Raw genomic sequence first — 19,365 nt, 5'->3', positions numbered from 1 at the left:
ACTTATATAAATGTATACAGAGAGGCTGAGTGGACTGGTTATATTATGCTTTGAGATGAACAAGCAGAGAAGTTAAAACTTAGATGACTATGGAGGACTTATCAGTGCTCCAGAGTCACACAATGCCATTCACACAGGTGAGTAAAACAACCCACTTCAACGAATGTCAACAACCACTGCACTGCTTAACAATGTCATGCATTTATTCAGAATGATATATTAATTTCTAAATTACTCAGCACAACTAGAACACTTTGAAGTCACTCTAGATCATGCATACATTAAACAGACATACACTACATACCCAGTGCTACAGGAGTCTAAATACACAGATGGCACCATATTCACCAGAAGAAAAGCCTCTTTTGTGCTTTTGTCTCTCCTACGCATCCTTCTCACCCAAATTAATCTGCTTCTGTCCTCTCCTCCACTTTCTGCAATACTGAATAAAGTATCCTTTGTCTATTTATCTGGAGAGGGTGTTGAGAAGTTGAAAATACAGAGTAGTACGTTGAGCTACTATCCTCGCTAACAGGTTGTACGTTTTGGCAGTGCAGTTCTCCTGCCAGGGCGTACTTAGAAACTAAGTGTAATTTCACACATATGAGGAGCCAAGGTAAGGACATCTCAAAATAAAGTGTGTTCATTTGGAGCTGGACCTCCATAAAAGATAATGAAAATGTCACTGTGCCTTATGTAATTTATAAATTGAGACAGCTATCCCACTGTGGCGAGAGCTGTGGTGAGCTGGCGGCATCAACACTATAAGCAATAAGAGTGTTCCTCATAACAGTCAGGGTTATTTTGAAAGAACTGTTTGCTCAGATAGAATTCTAATTTGGCCACAGCTTACATAAGCAGTGTGAAATTATCTACTTTGACATATAAGTCACTGTAGAATCAAGACTGAGCTCTAACTTTTAAGGCAATAGATGAAAAGAAGAAACTGTGATCACACAGGATGTTGCATCCTGTGTGATCTTCTTCTTTTATTTCAAGTGTTTTTTCTTTCCCATGCAGCTTTTAACCTCCAGATGTTTTTTCTATTTTCCTAACACACCTTGCATTTTTTTGGAAAACTGCCCTGAATGTGCAAAGTTGAAAAATGTGAAACCCCAAGTGGATAATGGCTCTTTCTCAGAGGCAGGGCTTTCTTCAGATGTGCTATACTAGCAAAGTGAAAGTAAAGACAGTAGTGATTGTTGGTGCACAGCGTGCTTCATCTCCAGTGAATATCAATAAATATTATCAGGCTTTGAGTGTCACAACTAAAATAGATGGTGACCTTTTTTTGCTGTACTTAGCTAATGACCTGGCTTATTTCATGTGCTACACCAGCTGAGTGATTGACTACAGCTCGCTTTGCCATTGCCTAGCCACCAGTGCTTCTTCCTGTGCAGACATCTCAAATCAAAAGTCAGTGAAAGAGAAAGCTATCATGAACCTTCCAAGAGTTAGTGTTACATGAACATAAAAACTATGAGATGAACAGTTCAGTTTTGGCTACTTTGCTCCATGAAGTAAATTAATTGACTGACTCAAAATTGTCCATTTTCTGATTTAAAATCTTGAATCCAGCCACAATAATAATGTTTGTGTTAGCTCGGTTATCATCTTCAAGAACTCTGATATTTCAGTCATTCAGTGACTCACAAAATCTGTTACAGGTAGAATTTTCAATATACAAACATAAAAATAATTTAAAGGTATACTGTCCAGGATTCTTCTAAAAAAAACCCAACAACAACAGCTTTGACTGAGGCAAAAGCATTCCCTCTCACTCATCACTTATGGCCCACTAGACGTGTACGGCAGTGCATTTATTTGCAGAGCCTGACCTCTTGCTGTATTTTCCTATTTTCTTCTTATTTTGCCATAATTGGGAATTTCCTGGGCACAGTACACAGGTGAGGTTGGGACTTTATAAAATGGTGGCAACAAGGTGCCGGATCGTAAGCAGCATGCTCTCAAGAAAAAGCTATGAAAATGATGGACAAAGAGTTGAGAAATGCAAATATAGTGACTGGAAAGGCCAAAGCTCGTTTGACCCTCTTGCTTTTATATCCGTTACCTTGGAGATAAAACAAACACCACTTAACAAGTTTGCCAGAGACGGAGATCAACCAGGACAGCTCTGTTGTTGTTACTTTGCAAATGTGTGTAGTTTACATTTAAAGTTATAACTGCACAGATTGTAGATTCTAACATATTATATTTGCGACAGTGAAATTACGTCTGCAGTTCTCTGTCACTGTTATTTTTTATAATTACATCGTATTGTTGTTTGTAACATTAATGATAATTTTGTTTACTTAAACAATCAATATTCCTATTATTACCATTCTACTGGTCTTCAGTTATTTTCATGCACTAATATCTGTCATTGAGACTTCTCAATCTTCTTCTTGTCTTCTTGTCAATCAGCTGTCAAACAGCCGTTAAGATGTCATCTGTTTGATGTGAGGAATCTTCCACTGTGCAGAGGACTGTGGGTCAGAATAGCCAGAAAAGCACGTTGGCTTACATACTGCAAAATCGGACCACATGTGGTAGAACATCCTGCTATTTTTGGCATACTGCATTTGACATACTATGTATTAGAACATACTTAATCTTTTTCTGTCATGCTATGTAGTACGGTAGTAAGGGTATCGGAACACACAGGATGTAAAATTAAAGACGGTGCAGGATTTCTTCTTTGCTCACCATGGCATGCAGCTCAGCAGCAGTGGGCTCAGCACTGCCACTAGTGGCCAGAGGCTACATTGCAGCAATGCAAAGCCTCAGACCCTTTTACATTTGTTTCAAGCTACCAGATGTTATGGTGGTTTTTAGGACCTTAAATGTAAGAGATATTTCTTGGTGTTATGTCCAGTGCTGCCCTGCTGTTCTGTATGCTGTGCTTTGCAGGTAACCTGGAACTGCTCCTTCCATCATCCCTTGTTTTCCTGGCACCTGTTGGCTGGCCTTCAAAAACCCCGTCAAGCTCCACTCACATTCTCTCTCTCATCCACTGCAGCTACTTTCATCAGCAGTTATCATCCAGCACTTTCTGTTTCTTTGTTAACTTTTTGTTTACTTTACTTGTAATGAACTTTGTTCTGCAAATTATGGCTCTTTGTTTGACTCTAAAGTTGCTTCCCCTGAGCCCGGGTCATGGCTCTTGGTAAGGGTAAATCATGCTCCTGGCATTGTTTTTTCCACCATGTAAATCTCTACAATAACACTGCCTACCATCTATCTAGTGGGTTTGTATTTTCTGTTGCTCTGGGACCAGAACTAGGAAGTTCAGCCTTGCTAGTTTTTATAGCTATTAGCAGCAGATAAAAACATAAATATAGTCAATATAGTAACTTTACTGAGGTTTTAAACAAAGCAATTTCAGTTTTACCATATAACGAGATTATTCTAATAGGTTATGTAAGTAGAAGCAGATCTGTTCACTAGCTGATGAAACATCCACCGCCTGTTTAGGTTCTCCTTGGCACCGCAACACAATCCAGAGTACAACCCATAGAGTCCAGTGAAAGGCTCTGCCTGTGCTAACAGAACTAGGATTACAGTATGGTAACCTTCATTTTGGTGCTAGAACTTTGCAGAATTTGGCCTCTTTCTTTCCCCTCCTTTTTGGCGAGCTTTGCACTTGACAGAAAAAAAGGTCTCAATCAAGGCTATTCTAACCCTATTGTAATATTATTACATTTACAGGACTGCAAATACTTTTACAGTGTTATATCATTGGGAGATGAAGATTGCATTGGTAGAAGTGGGATAATTATGGTGGTCCTACCTTTGCAATGGTCTCATGGAACTTGAAAAGTGGATCCAGGCTCTCTGGTGACTCAGCAGAAAATTGGGCTTCTGACAGGAAACTGGTGGTCTGAGGTGACAGAGAGAAGAAGAAGCAATTTTCACACATGACCCCACAATCATCTTTTTAATCTCCGTCTCTTGTCTTTTCAAGTCAAATCATTTTCTCATTCAGAAACATTTTTGTGGCACCACAGTGATTCCAAAGTCCAAGCAAAAATGAAACAAAAGCGTACCCTCTTTCTCCTCACATTTCTTACATGTTTTATTCTAGTTTGTTCTATTCTAAGAGTGGAGTGACCTGTCAAGCTTTTGACAGGAAACAACAGTAACTGCTCTCAAGGCCACCAAGCTGCCAGGACGTTTTGTTCTGCTGTCAAATACAGACATATATACTGTGCTTGCACACACACACACACACACACAGTCCCAGATGCTGACACAAAGTCATGTAACCATGCGTGCACACACCCCAAAACTACCTCATTGTCACCTTGGCGTACTGTGTATTGTCCCAAAACAAAGCACCTCATTGAGACTTCAAAGTCGTGCCGCTGCCTTTGTGAAGGAATTGTTTTTTTCATGGAGTCAAATTAAGTAGCAGACAGCTAAGCATCTCAAAGGTTCAAACACTCAGTTTCTACTCAATGTCACCTGGAAATCAAGAAATATCTGACAAGTCCTGTGTATCTACTAGTTTCAGACACACTACGTAGTTACATTCTCATCCTGCGTGGGTGCTTGAAGTTAAAAGTCTCCTTGATGGACCCAATAACAATGTATTTATGTATTTTTTGTACATAGGCTTATGATGTGTGTGTAAGTGCTCATTTTCTGTTTAATATATGTTCTGAAAACCCATCATGCAAGACACATTTTGTGAAGGGCAATAATGGTTTCCATTTATTAATTTGACATGTGGGCTTTGACTGGTCTGTTTTGTTACAGATGCGTGTCCAATCAGTCAGAACTGTCAACTGGACATTTACATTCTGGTAAAATCAGTCTTGACATGGATATTTGTTTAAGAAATCCAGAGGTTAAAAGTTCCTCGCTAATTAACTCAGGCTCATGACCCTAAGTTTTCAATACAGCATGATGGAATAAGTAAGTGGTGGTCCTGTTGTAAGTATGTCTGTGCAGGTTGCGTGCACCTATCATCAGACAATAATACTACAGACAATCTAATACTGGATGACTCTGCAAAACTCAAGAAGTAATTCAATGATAATGTTTTAGGGCCTTTCTACAATATCTGCAAATGAGCAACTGCTCTATGGTTAAGGATAAGGAAAGACTGTGGGTATGGCAAATATACTAGTTAAGGTATGGTAAAACATAGGCAACTAAAACACCAGGTTAGGAAAAGATAATTGTAGTGACTGCTATCAATGAAAAAGCCGCAAGTTACCTGTGAAAATGGGGGTGTTTTCAAAACACCCACGTTGTTGACAGAAAGTTGGATTTTCCCACTCTGGCGCTCAGCGTCGCCGTGACGCAGACCTCCTGTCTCTTTCTGTAAGCTGAAACCTTTTCCCTCAGTGGAAACGAAACGAAACTAAATTGTGAAGACAGTAGAGCCTCCAATAAAATAGCATTTTAACTCGTGTGTGTGATTTATCCTGGCTTCATATGAGCAGAGGAAATCTCCGCTCGTTGCTAGGCTAATGTATACCATGTAAAATGTTAGCATGTTGCATTTGTTTGGAAAACGTGTTTAGTATAAGACATTTGTTTTGTCGGTGAACACTGTGAGTTGTTATGGAGCCAAATTATGTACCATAACCTTTGGTAGATGTTGTTGCTGTTGTCCCTGGTTGAGAAGAGGGAAAGATCGCTGGACGCTAGGCTAATTTATACAACGTAAAATGCCACAGACTTGTGCTAATAATGTTAGCATGTTGTATTGGTGGGGGAAATGTGTCCAGATAAAGACAAGTGTTTGTCTGTCAGTTCTGCAATTTATAGTGAAGCCAGTTTGCGTATTTGTGTTTGAAAGTTTTATTTGAACTAAACTTTACAGCACTTAACACAGTCCTCCACCACCGACTAGTGTTTTGGAGGTGTAACTGCAGAGTGACACAGACACACCACCGCAGAAGTAAAAATAACTGCAGATTTTTTTTTCCCCCATTACGAATCGATTAGTTGAAGATTATGTGCAATTTTAGGCAACCAAGATTTTCTTTGGTTGACTACAGCCCTACAGTTTTATTCATCAAACAAAATAAACACTTACAATCAGTGATCCGACATGACGGTCAACAGAAAAATGTCTCTGTTACCGGCAGTGATTTAAATGCCCGGGTAAATAACCTTAAACCACACCCATGTGTCAACCAAGTGACATACCTGTGCATACATACAAATGACAATAAGTTAATATTTGTTAAAGATTTGAATTCATGGCTTTCTTGAGCGTAGATGAATCAACAGATGCAGACTGGTTGGAGCACCCTGTAGAAATGTGGATATCCAGCCAGTTCTCAGCCAGGGCGTCAAATACCAATGCTCTTTCACCCCGTTGGTGTGTTATATCTACGCCAAAGGCACCCTATAGCATCTTTATGGCATGCACCAGGCTTTTGACTAACTCTAATGTAAACCCATCCATGGCAATACTTGACGCTGAGAGCAAGTGACTCGGTATGAGGAGTGAGATAGTCTGTGTAGTGTGGGAGGGAGTGAAGGTGGATGGGTCAAACAAAACCAGAGTTTGATCCAGGAGACCTCAGTTTATGTCCTTTGTGAAACCAAAAGTCAGCGTCATAATGTAACACTATGTCACTTACATACCGACATCCAAAAAGTTAATGTTGTTTTTGATGTACTGTTACAAAATCCACATACAGTTGGCGAGCACTGATGTCAGTATTTACATGTCATGTTATGTTACGTCAGAAAGTACCTATTTTAACCCAAACATGATCTTTTTTCTAAACCAACCCAAGTAGTTTTTTTACAATGTGTTTCAGTTCAGCATCACATAGAGATGCTACAGGGCGTCCTGTGAATCGCTGTTAGACACTGAGGGGCATGACAAAGTGTCTGTATTTCACAATTTAGAAATAAAACCGGGTTTTGATGACACAAAATTTCTTATCTGTGGTTTGTAATGTGGGTTTCCTACTGTGAAGAAATTAGAATTAACCCTTCTCAGAGTTGAGTTTAAATTAAGGAGAACTGTGATTAGCAGGGTGTTATATACAAGCAGCAACCTCAAGGCTAAAAAATGAAAACAATGTAGAAGCGCGACAAAGTTCTTTAAATGTCCACTTGAGGCTGGCTCCAGAAGTGACCCAATCCCTGTAGACCCTCAGGTTAAAATGTTGAACTTCACAGCAGAAATAAACACATTTACAGACTGGAAGAAAAAACGCCCTGGTCTCCATAAATAATTACTTCCATCATATAACCCACTCATTTACGTTTTATTAAGGCTTAAAGTAACGCATCATTTAGAGCGGTTCTACTTTGAGTGACAGGCAGTCTGCAGATAGTGCCCATGGCTTTTTAGTCAGCTCCATTCTCTCCTCTAAATATGGTCACTTCTGGCTTCAAAAAAACATGATGGCGACAGTCTAAACGCAGAACTTAAGGCTTCAAAATGGGAGTCCACAAACCAATGCATAACGTCACAGTACCTACATCCATTATTTTACACAGTGTATGCTTTTACAGCATGTTGCACAGAAATGGATAACCAAAACTTTTTCAGCTTACTGGAGGAAAAACACTTTGATCTGAACAAAGAGTTAAGTACCTCAGCCAGGAAAAGCAGCTAAAATGTGGGCTGCACCTAACCAACAATCTTAGCCAGGTAATATGGCAGCAGCAGTGTGGGCACATATGGGGAATAGAGGTTTAACTTAATAATTCACATATTTACGCATTTCAAGAGGGCACAAGCAGAAAGTTTTTATGAAGCCTCTTTGCGTGCTGCCTCTGAATAAATATGTGAATTACTGCTGTGGATGTCAAGCTGAATATGTGCAGCGTTCCCCAAAAAGAGCCTCACCGCCTACATTCAGAAGAGAAGAATTTAAATCTCACAGTGCTGTTTGAACCCAGGAGATTTCTGCAGCTGTTGGTCTCTGTGGTCAAGCTGTGTTTCTCTGCAAGTACATGTGATGAGCGGTTTAAAATCAGGACCATGATGATGCAGATACCCATGTACACAAATGTGGTTGAAAGATGACCAAACAACCTTAACAAGCACTGTACAGCCTATTTACCTGAAATCCTGAGTGCAGAGCTGATCTTCTACGAGGTGCTGTTTTTAAATGTGTGGGCCTATCATCTATGGGAGAAATGTAAAGCTCTGGGTAGCCCTGGACTAAAATGATTAACTTTTCCATATTTGTCAGACTGAATATTTACGGAAGAAGGGAAAGATATCTGTCGGCTGTGACTGGTTTGTAAAGTGACTCCTGTCTGCTGAGCATGGCCTCTTCCTGTGTCTGTCCTTTCAAATTAAATTCCCGCATGGTCCAGTCATATAGGTTTTGATTTATTTTTGACAAGGTGCAGCTCCAAGTAGAGTTTCACGTTTTTTTGGGGTTTTTTTTCCAACTAAGCCACCAATGAAATCTTGCCGACTAATGACCTTTCTTGACTTCAACTAACGTTTGGTCAGCTATTAGGGGACAGCCCTAGAAAAAAGATCTTGTTTTGGGTCTGAATAAGTACATCAGTTACGTAACAATTACGTACATGCTGTAAATACGTCATGCGAGTGGTGTCAGTGAGCAATGACCACATGTAAATTATGTAACATTACATAAAAAAAAAAAAAAAAGATTTGTAGTTTCACACAGGATGTAGGTATGTAACTTACATAATGTTACGTTAAAACAACATTGACTCTTGGTTTTTACATGGGGCACAAACTGTGGTCTCCCAGTTTTGTTTGACCCATTCACCTTCCCTTCTTCCCATCCTACATGGACTTTCTTGCTCTTTATACTACATTAGTTGCACTAAGCATAAAGCATTGCTACAGATGGGTTACACCAGAGTTAGCTGAAAGCCCACTGCATTCAATTAAGATGCTAAAGGTTGCCTTTGGCATCGATATTACATGCCATGACAAAGCACCACAGGAAATATGTAGCTCTTTATTTGCTAAATGCTCCACTTTGTTTATCCTTCTGTTGTTCAGCACTGAGCAGGTAGTGTGAAGTGGATTTTTAAAGCTGAAAGTAGTGCAAGCAAAATGCTGCCTACCTACTTTTGTTTATACAGAATGCGCTTTTTTCTGGGCAATGGGGGGCGTGAGCAAGTAACAAAACATGTAGCTCAGCGTGACGTAAATAGCCTTGCTCCGAGGAAAGCCGCGGCTAGTCAGTTGATTCTCTTGTAAGTCGGCCTGTCCTTCACTGTCCCCGTCATTTGACAGTTAATGGCCTCTTCATTTACGAGGAAAAGAAGGGGCGCGCAATTCCTTGTCTCCCCAGTTGCTCATCTTTACTGTAGTGTCTGTCAGGTTTGCGTTTCCCTCTTGCTACTAGTACTAGCTGCTCATTCCTACTATCAGCTGTTTCCTGTTTATCCACCGCCAGTGGGTTGCACGTGCGGTGTCATCAACCGCTCCTCCCACAAGTCATCAACAGCCCCTCCCGTTGGATCAACTCGCCAATCCGGCTCTGTGTGTCTAATCGCAGCTTGCCGGCAAAACAGCCCAACATTCGCTGAAAATCTGGCAGTGTAAAAGGGGCTAAGGAGAGCCATGAGAGTAAAATGAAACAGTAAAGTTGTGGGCTGGACAGTTAAACAATGAGCTGAAACTCTGTAAATCAGGGGCATGCCAAAGAGTTGGTATTTGATGACCTAGGGACGAGAACAGGCTGCTCAGAACAAATATGTCTAGAGACTTTACTTGTGATTACTGAGGCTTAATGAAATATTGTTTTGATTTAATGTTTAATTTTTAGCTGCCTTTTATGAACACCATTTCCCATAACCACTACATCGTCACATGTTGAACATCATCGAATTAAAGAATATGGTGATTCCATGTACAAGTCAACTACAGACCGACTAATTAAAAAGGTTTCAAGTTCTAAGTGCTGTCATAAGTATTCATTTGTCATAAAACACAGAAAGTTAACTCTTTTTTACACAAGCATTACAGATGTTAGAGTGACATCAGCTAGCCCAGTCCTCACATCAGGAATTCAGCTCTCTATATGGTCTTGATATAGAGTATGGCAGAATTCTTTGGACACGGCTTCTTTTTAAATCTCAAAACTCACTGTGTGTTTGTGTATGTTTCTGTGAAAGATAGGAGAAACTGAAAAGCACACAATGTCCAGGAAACAGCAAAGCAGAGAGAAGCAGCAACTTCAGGAAATACCAAGATGTTTTTCATATCATATCTTATTTTGGAAAACAGTTTTCAGTAGCCTATGAATTTTGTTTCCAGCAGAAATCAAACCTCACTCTTTTCAATCAGATGTTTGGTAGCATGAAGAAGTTGTATCAACCCCTCTTGTTATTTAAAGTAGTTATAATTGATATGTTTACAATAATGCCAATGACGATGTTTATAATGAAAACTGTGACAATGTGAAAAGTTGAAAAGTGATGACCCTACAGAGAGTTATCAGCTGAGTCCACAGCTCCCCTCGGCTTTACAAAGTTTCAACACACTGTTTAGCTGTCCAGCCCACAACTTAACAGTTTTGTTTCACTCTCACAGCTCTCATTGCATCATTGTCTGACAGCAGAGCAGCTACTTTCAGCTCTAAAAACCCTTTTTACAGTACCTGCTCAACACCAAACAATAGACAGCCATAGATAGTGGAGCATTTAGCAGCTAAAGAGCCAAATATTTTCTTAAGGAGGTGGTGGAGAAGAAATTCAGAGCTAAAAGACAGAGAATGCTGAACATACATTTACTTGGTGTATGCAGACATGACTCCAAATGAAAGATAAAGGTGCTCCGTAACTATTAAGCTGGCCATATAAAATTAAATGTTGTAGCCACAGCTTGTCTCTGCTTTCCCAAATGGCCAAACAATCAGTTAGTGCAGTTTTATTGGGAGTATCTCCCATGAACATACTACATACTAGAAAGAGGTTATGCCCCAACAGTGAGCAAAACACTGTTCAGAGGTTGTAGCAATTGGATCAGCAAGATTTAAGAAATGCTGGAGAGTATTGCTGAATGCAAGCACACACACATCCTGTACAGCAACACTCCACCGCATCCACCTGCTGATTCAGTGCCATTAGCCATGGATACGTGGTGCTAAGCAGCAGGCCAAATCAAGCACTCTGCTCTGTACTTCACAGGACTAAGATGAAGGGTTTTGGCGAGCTAAAGCCCTAAAACAAAGAGAGAGATAGCCAGGATCAAAGACACCAGTTCCATTCACTGTGTACTTAGAGCCCTTTGTACTGCTATCAACCCCCTCACTTCATCTTTCAGAGTCCAGACCGTCTGTGCCTTGATCCTGGGCTTGCTCTTGCTCTCTCTTCCTGGGTTTTTTTAATGATCATAATTTGACAAAAATGCCATCATGAATTTTTATCAAAGCAATGATTTGGTTATCTAATTGTAACAGCTAAATGAAAATGGCAGTCTTTTGGAAAAAAATCTTCAACATCACAAAACATTTTACTATGACAACACCTGCGTGCTGTGCAACATCCACTGGTCTGCGCTATAAAGTCAAAAAAGTTTGTACTAATGAGACGGTAGGGAATGAACAAGAGTTCACATGTTCCAGCTTGAGGACATCACAGCTTCTCATTTTGAGTTCATCACATCTTCTATGATTTCTGTCAGTGTTGAGGGATATTTCTAAAAATGAATAGGGTTAAATATTTTATAATTAGGTGATGTGCTAACTCAGTGGTTAGCACAGTCGCCTTACAGCAATAAAGTTCTCAGGTCCTAATTTGCTGGCTAGCTTTCCTTTTCTTTGTGGAGTTTGCATGTTCTCTCTCTGACGCACTTCCTGTGGATGCTCTGGGTTCCTGCTGCAGCCAGAAGACATGCAGCTTCAGTAAACTAGAGAATCTAAATTGTCTGTAGGTGTCTGGAAATATGCATCCTGCCCAGGGTGTGCTGAGATAAGATGGTGGATGGATACATTTAATCTGCTGTGTAAAATCCATCTGATCCCACTGGCAGTTGTGGGTGTAGAAACGCACTGGGAAACATTCCTTGAGAGCCAGACTGCTTTAGGAGACCACACTTTATGTTTGTGCAGCCTTTATTTGTCACATGACATCACAAGCCATGATGTTTTTTTCTAAACCTAACCACATGCTTTTGTTGCACAAGGGAAAAAAACTAAATACGTTTGACCAGTGTTGTACATTTATTTTGGAAAAAAAGGCTATTTAACGTGCAGAAACTGTACATTCTCTGTGAAAACAAAACTGCATTTTAAAAAGACACAATGCATGTAACAAGTGACACAGCATCCTGGAATGTCAACAACAGATGCAGGAGGATACCTATTGTGTCATATGTATATACATGAAAGTCCACATACAAAGTGACAATATTTGATCAGTTGGGATGAGAACACGTTGTTGTACCACCTTGCACACTTTAAATGTTTTGCACAAGTGCAGAATTTGATTGCAGTTCACCTGACAATCATAATAATGTACATTTAAATTGATATAGAATGACTGCACAGCCCACCTACACACTGGGCCAAAATAAAATTCAAATATCATATAATATAATTGTTGAATTTTTACCATTTATATATGTTGTTACTCTTATTTCACTCTAGTCTAATTCCTATTCTTTACTGCACAGCCTTATGAGTATCCCACTCTGCATTTCACTGCACACACTGTATCGCATATGACAAAAACAACACTGCTCATCATCTTTTCAGGTGCAGTGGAGATTTTTTGGCTCAGCTCCTATCAGCTCTTAGTGGCACCTGGGAGTTGTTTTGATCTACAGTCTAAGTATTAACACTGGTGGACAAATGACTGTCACAGCTAGAGTGGGTATCCCATGGCCAATGCTTTTTATGGCTTGGTTCTTTTGCTGGCCTAACAGATCAGCATTGTTTGCATCAATTTTTCCAGATCTATAAAGGTTTAGGAGTGGGCTAATGTCAACAGGATTCCTAAGTTTCTTACAAAATTCTGAGCAGTCCAAACACTAAGAAAGTGGTGACTGCTTTTATGCTACCTGCTGCCATTTTGAAAAGATTGTAAATACCTTTTTGGCAACTTGTTTTGATTCCAGCACAGTCTTCATATTTGAACACTGCAATGTAATCTTCTTCTTCAAAATATTTTCCCTGCAAATATATAAGAGCGTGAAGAAAACCCCAACTATTCACATTAACTGCAACAAAATGAAACTAACACACTGCACTGTCTCCCCCTCTTTCTCTATCTGACACAGAAGCACAGAAAAACATTCAGTCAATGTTAGCCTTCCTGATAAACATCAACGGCGAAGTGCCTCTCGAGCATGAAGGACAGTCATTCACTCATCCAATCATCACTCAGGATTGTCCACTTTCAAACTAGATGTCCTTGGGAAAATACACTCAGATATATCCTTTTGTTTAGGAATGCTACAATAATTCCTTCATAGATCCCTGTGTTACCCTGCACTGTAAATCTAGTGGGTACTTTCCCTCCAGAGAACACAATGAATGTAAGCATTTATCCTGCATTGGTCTGAACTTGCAATAGCATCACCTCTTCACCATGAGAACTTTGGGTCAAGCCTTTGTACTGAAATGTACGCCTATGTATCCTTGTAGCTGCATTAGCACTGTCTTTTAGCTGGCTCTGCCTTCTGAGCCTCATTTTTATCATACAACATAATTATTATATTTTAGATGGTTGAGCCACACAGGAATAGAAGGCCTAACTCTGGCATCGTTGGGCTTTGTTTTGCTCTCTGTTTTCGTCCTTTTATAGCCACAGTCAGTAACAATATGGGGTGCTGTCTAACGGACACACATCAGAATGTTTGGCCAGTGTTACATAAATGCTGGTCAGGAAATTATTTGTGTTAAAACATGTTTCCTTTGGAACCAAATACAGTTTTATGTGATAACTAATAAAATATAAATATGAGTGAGGAAGCATATAAAGCCATCATAAAACATATACATCACCATTGCCTTTATTTCACTACAAGACATTCATATAAAATCCCTCCTAAAGACAGGAAGGTTGTAGTTTTCCTGAACAACACTGTCACTGAAAAATTACATGTTTGTATTACTAGACTGTTTCTATAATTATGTTTCTATAATTATGTTGTGGTGACACCTTAATCGCTGCCTGGAATATGCTCAGAGACAACATTTCTTTGAGTGTGAGAAAGTGAGTCAGAGAAAAGTAATTTCACAAGGCGTGTTCCTGAGATGGAAAAGTAAAGCAAAAACAGAGCTTTAAATTAAGAACAGACTCTTACTTATGTAAGACATACTCACTATGACATACTCACTCAAATCCAAACTGAAACACAGAAAATAAAATATTTTATATTGTTAACCTGCCATCTCTCTCCATCCCCTGGGTCCAGACCCAGGCGCCTTCCAATCCAGATCCAGACTTCTAACCAATAAATTATTAAGAATAATTCAATTTTGACTGAGCATTTCTGTTTTAACTGGCACAGCATTTGTAGCACTAGTTCAACAATCAGAAAACTCACAGACCAACTGCATGCTTTCATCTCATGTGATGCTTCTCAGCCTTTAAAATCTGTGCATTCCAATAAGCATGTCACCCCAGGTGAGTGAGATACACATACACACAGGACAGATGAGACAAGAGCCAATACTCAAAAAAATGAGTAACTCAAAGAAAAGTAATTTCACATGGCGTGCTCTAAAGAGAGAAAACAGTCAGAGAAAACAGACAACAAACAAGAAACGACAGACTTTTACATGTTCATTATTTCCACGAGCAGTTCAAAACCAGTAGATATCAGCATATGTTCTGAGACTGTGGCAATTAGTGGGTATGGGTGGGCATATTAGAAAATATGATTCGCTTGGCATTACGTTTTCCTCAAGCTTATTTGCTGTTTCACATTCTTTGTATATAAACATCATTTCTGGAGACAGTCCTTCTGTCCTGAAGAACAGATCAAAATCAACCTTTTCTGCCCCACTCTCTTGTCATCATCAGGCCCTTGAGAAAAACCTAACTGATCAATATCCTGGAACCTACAGTGAGGAAAGAAACTGGATTTCAGTTGACTTTGAAGAACCTTTTGGCATTTAAGACGTAAATAATCTTGCTTGTGTTGTATTTGATTTTCCCCTGATGTCTTAGGTTGTCTGTGTGTACTTTTTTCAATGATGGCTTTGTGCACAGGGCTGGTTTAAGGAGAGCCAGGAGAGTCTTTCAAGATGAGGCAATATAATAGCTCTTTCCAATTTATTGCATAGATTAGGATTTCTTTTATATACCAAGAATGAGAGTCTATAAAATGACGGGTAAGGACTAGATCTGTGTCCAAGATTTGAGCATATTGTTGCAGCAGTGCAGGGCTAAAGTTTAAGTCCTGATACAGATACTGATGCTTTTCTGAAACAAAAAAAAAACAAAAAACATGCAGACATGAGGAGAACATGCAAACTCCACAGAAGGGCCCACAGGCCCAATCAAACCAGCCTGTGGCTTCGAACCCAGAATCCTTCCTTCTTAGACATTGTTACTGTAGCAGTGTATCAAACCCTCATTAAGATGTCTGCAACTACACTTTTTGGTGATTAAATGAACTTTGGTCTGTTTTCTTGCTTAGTCTGGTTCCTTTAGGCCAATGAAAACACTGCCAATAAAAGTCTAGTACTGACCTAACAACCTCACTGAAAATGCCCTTCAGGGCATTAACACCAGAAGCGCATGTTGGACAATGCAATGCTATTATTTCCAGAACCAAAAACAGTTGCACTTTCTCCGGCAGCAGTGAAAGCCATAGCAGCACACTCATTTTCCAGCAGGTTTTACAGCCATAACTCAACGAAATAAAAGTACTTTGACCCAAATAGGCTAACCTACACTACACACATCCAATGGGAATCTGGCATTGACAGGAGGTGGAAGTTATGGCAACAACACTTGCTGTAGAAAAGAATGGTGGAAATATTTAGTTTGTGCTTCTCTCTGAGTTATGTTAGTCAACTAATCACTCCTATGTGGGTTCAAAAAAGAAAAGAAAGACAGAGAAATTTACAGAAAATATCCTGAAAGATGGTTATAAAACTGTGGTTATTAACATTCATGCCTGACAGCATCCTTGTTAGCTGCATTGTAGGATAATGTGATGCCCTCCATTCTGTACGCTCTCTCGTGCAAACTACGCACCCTAACCATGGGTCAGATATTACTTTCTTGCACTACACTATTGCAAAAAATACAAAATCTTAATATTTCTCCCTTACCAACCCAAATTACAAACTATCATGTTTGACCTCTAGAGAGAAAAGACAAGTAACTTGACTCACTACCTTCACACTATCGTGGGTAATTATGCTGTGACTTGTGGAGCCTTACAGCACTCAGACAGAGGAGGTCAAGGGACAACATCAATTTATCCATTGTTCAAAATTCAAAGTCTGATTGGACAACTAAATGTTAATTTATACATAACTTTTCTTCATCTTGAAATGCTTCCCATAAATTACTCTCATTCTTATTCCTTGAAAATGCTGCAAGTGCACCTTGATATGACCGTTTATTTTACCTTCTCTGTAAACCCTCACATCCTTGGGTCTACACTAAAAGACTGAAAAGGGATCTTTGAGGTATTCTTTTGATAAAATGGCACTGGTAGTGTCTGAAAGCATTAATGTATTGTTTATAGGCTAGACAGTATCTCTACAGAGAGCCCTCATGACAAGTGATGAAAGTAAGAGCTGAGAGAACGGGGAGGTGAAGATACTTCAAAACCAGCATGAGAGAAATCTACAGCATTTTTCTCACAGCAGAGACTACACTACCTGAGACAATGTATTGTTCTGGAAAGGATACATTTTTATAGATTAGAGGTGTAACCTGGCAGATTTTTAACAAGAGGATGTTAGTAGTGGTTAGTAGATATTCAAATCACATGTTGAATTTCTTATTTTTGACCAGATGGAAGTTTTAATTAGATGGCAGTATGGTGAGATGTCCTGATCAAGCTCAAGTTCTTAAAACTGAGTTTAGATATTGTATGAACCAAAGTGCGTTTGGGCAAATGTGACTCCTGAAACTAATGTGACACAATCAGCTAGATTGTTTTATTAGAAAATGTACCACTCTGTTGGGGCAAAAACATTCATAACTGTACTGTGCTGTTACAGAGTGTAGTTTCTTCCCTCAGTTGTGTCCATTCAGCAGGACAGTTCTTTGCATTACACTGTAAACTAGAATTACAGCCTCATGGATGTATACCTCCATGGAGCAGTTACGTCATAGTTACAGTTTACGTCCACGTCTGTGAAAAAATGGATGCTTCACACACATATTCTATCCTGTAGCACAAAAAACCCCATACAATCAGCACATTTTTAAAGTGGGCCACTCTGAGTCATATGATTTTGTGTTGGAGCTGGAGACCACTGTGGCCAAGACCATATAGAAGTGCTGACCTTCCTTTCTACCTCCATCATCACAGGGAATGGGAATGATGATCTCCACAACAAGTAGGACAGCCTCAACAAAATCACAACTCATGTCCATGGCTCAAACATAGTTAACAGTGCTGGCAGCATATGGTCCAGGAGACAAAGCCTGGTGCCACAAACAGTCAACAGCAGACATTTCCTAGATATGACAAGACCACTGACCTACGTCTGAAGCTCGATACACCTAGGACCATCCCTCTGCTAAACATTACCATCAGAGTGGGCTCCAAGTTTCCTACAAATGGATCCTTCATCCCTCCTGCTGAGAATGACAGAGGCCTCTAGTTTCGCAGACCGGGTGAGGCGGAGGCGCAACGCAGGTGTGGCCAAGCGGATTTTGCAAGTTTGGCACACCGTGCGTGCTGGCGCAGCTACTCCTCTTTCCCACCTCTGTCCCTCCTACCTGCGCAAGTCAGAAAGAGGGAGGAGAGAAGGTGTGGAGTGGGTTTTACACACATCACACCAATCAAATGAGCCCCTCTCCTCACCCTTAAATGTGCCGCGCGAAGGCGTAATGAGAGTTTACTCAATTCGCCATGGTGGAAGAGAGCAGCAGCGTCAGATGGCCAAACTTCTCCCAGGAGGAAACTGATGTTTTGGTCCGGGAGGTCCAAGCTCACAGTGTCCGAATATACGGAACTGCGAGCAGACCTCCACGGGCTGATGATACAAAGGTAGCCTGGGAGGAGGTCACCACAATTGTAAATCAATGTTGCGTTTCTCTTGTGCCCGCATGCTCTCTCTCTTTCTCTCTCGCAGTCTCACTCTGTTTCTTTTCTTTTGACTTTTCTAAGATGACAGATGCTGAATATATACTCCCTATCTGATGCTGTGGCTGTTTGTGGTTGGCTGAGAGGGATGTGAACTCATTAGTTTGCAGCTGTGTTAATCAAATCAGGTTGGGTTTCCATTACGCGTGCCAAACGTGCCAAACGGTGCCAATCCCCTTTGATCTGACATCAGATGTGACGGGACAGTTGATATAGAGATACATTTATGTGCTGATTGCAGATAGTTGCATTGAATAGTGGTTTCTGTGGCTATTTATTGCATCGTTAATGTGCCTGATATTCTGGAAACCTGCCTGTGAGGTTTTGGTGACGTGTGCGCACTGTCCGCCGGTCAGCCAAACTTCGGCTTACACCGGCTGCGCTCCGCCTGCACTGACAGTAGACCTGGTTTCAGCTGGCGAGCTTTTAGTGCACCTTCGACAAAACCTTTTGGCACAAAACTGTCACTGCACCAAGCTGGATCTGTCGACACCTCCCCCTGCTGTGCCGCCACACCCATCTCAGCGCACCTCGGTCTGCCAAACTACCAAACTGAGTGCGCCTCGTGTTGCGCTGCTCGAAACTAGCTCTGCGCGGGGTTCGCCACCCTGCGCCACCCTGCGCTGCGCCGGGAAACTAGAGCCCTAAGTGTTCAAGGTCTGTCTCCAAGTGTGCTATGTCTGGATGCTGAGCAGGCATGGGTGTTCCTTATCATTCGCATATATTTGACATTTTGATCTACAAGCCAGATTCCAAATAAAATGCAAAGAATTTAAGGATTACATAATCTACAATCCATAATATCATCAAAAGATTCAGAGAATCCAGAGAAATCTTTGGATGTAAGAGGTGAGGCTGACACCTAAATGACCTTTAACCCCTCAGACTGTACTGCATTAAAAACCGACACGATTGTATAAGATATTACTACACGGGTTCAGGAACACTTTGGAAAACCATTATCATTAGACACAGTTTGTTGCTGCATCTAAGAATGCAAGGTAAGACTCTACTATGCAAAGTTAAAGCCATATATAAACAAGAAACACTGCCAACTTCTCTGGGCCCGAGCTCATCTGAGATGGACTGACACAAAGTGGAAAAGTGTGCTGACAGACACTGTAAAGATGAGCAACTGGGGAGACAAGGAATTGCACACC

At 40.4% G+C, this 19,365-nt stretch overlaps 1 protein-coding gene across 1 annotated transcript in view; it reads right to left on the bottom strand.

Annotated features, from left to right (window-relative positions):
* naaladl2 (N-acetylated alpha-linked acidic dipeptidase like 2) overlaps positions 1 to 19,365 on the bottom strand; it is an 814,243-nt gene that overhangs the window by 110,820 nt on the left and 684,058 nt on the right. Inside the window, exon 14 of the mRNA XM_033621483.2 lies at positions 3,791 to 3,880. Within this exon, the coding sequence (XP_033477374.1) occupies positions 3,791 to 3,880 (90 nt within the window). The remainder of the gene's footprint in view (positions 1 to 3,790; positions 3,881 to 19,365) is intronic.

Source organism: Epinephelus lanceolatus, chromosome 6, assembly GCF_041903045.1.
Source record: "Epinephelus lanceolatus isolate andai-2023 chromosome 6, ASM4190304v1, whole genome shotgun sequence".
NCBI lineage: Eukaryota > Metazoa > Chordata > Actinopteri > Perciformes > Serranidae > Epinephelus > Epinephelus lanceolatus.
The sequence above is the reverse complement of the archived record's forward strand: the minus strand, read 5'-3'. Positions and strand labels throughout refer to the sequence as shown.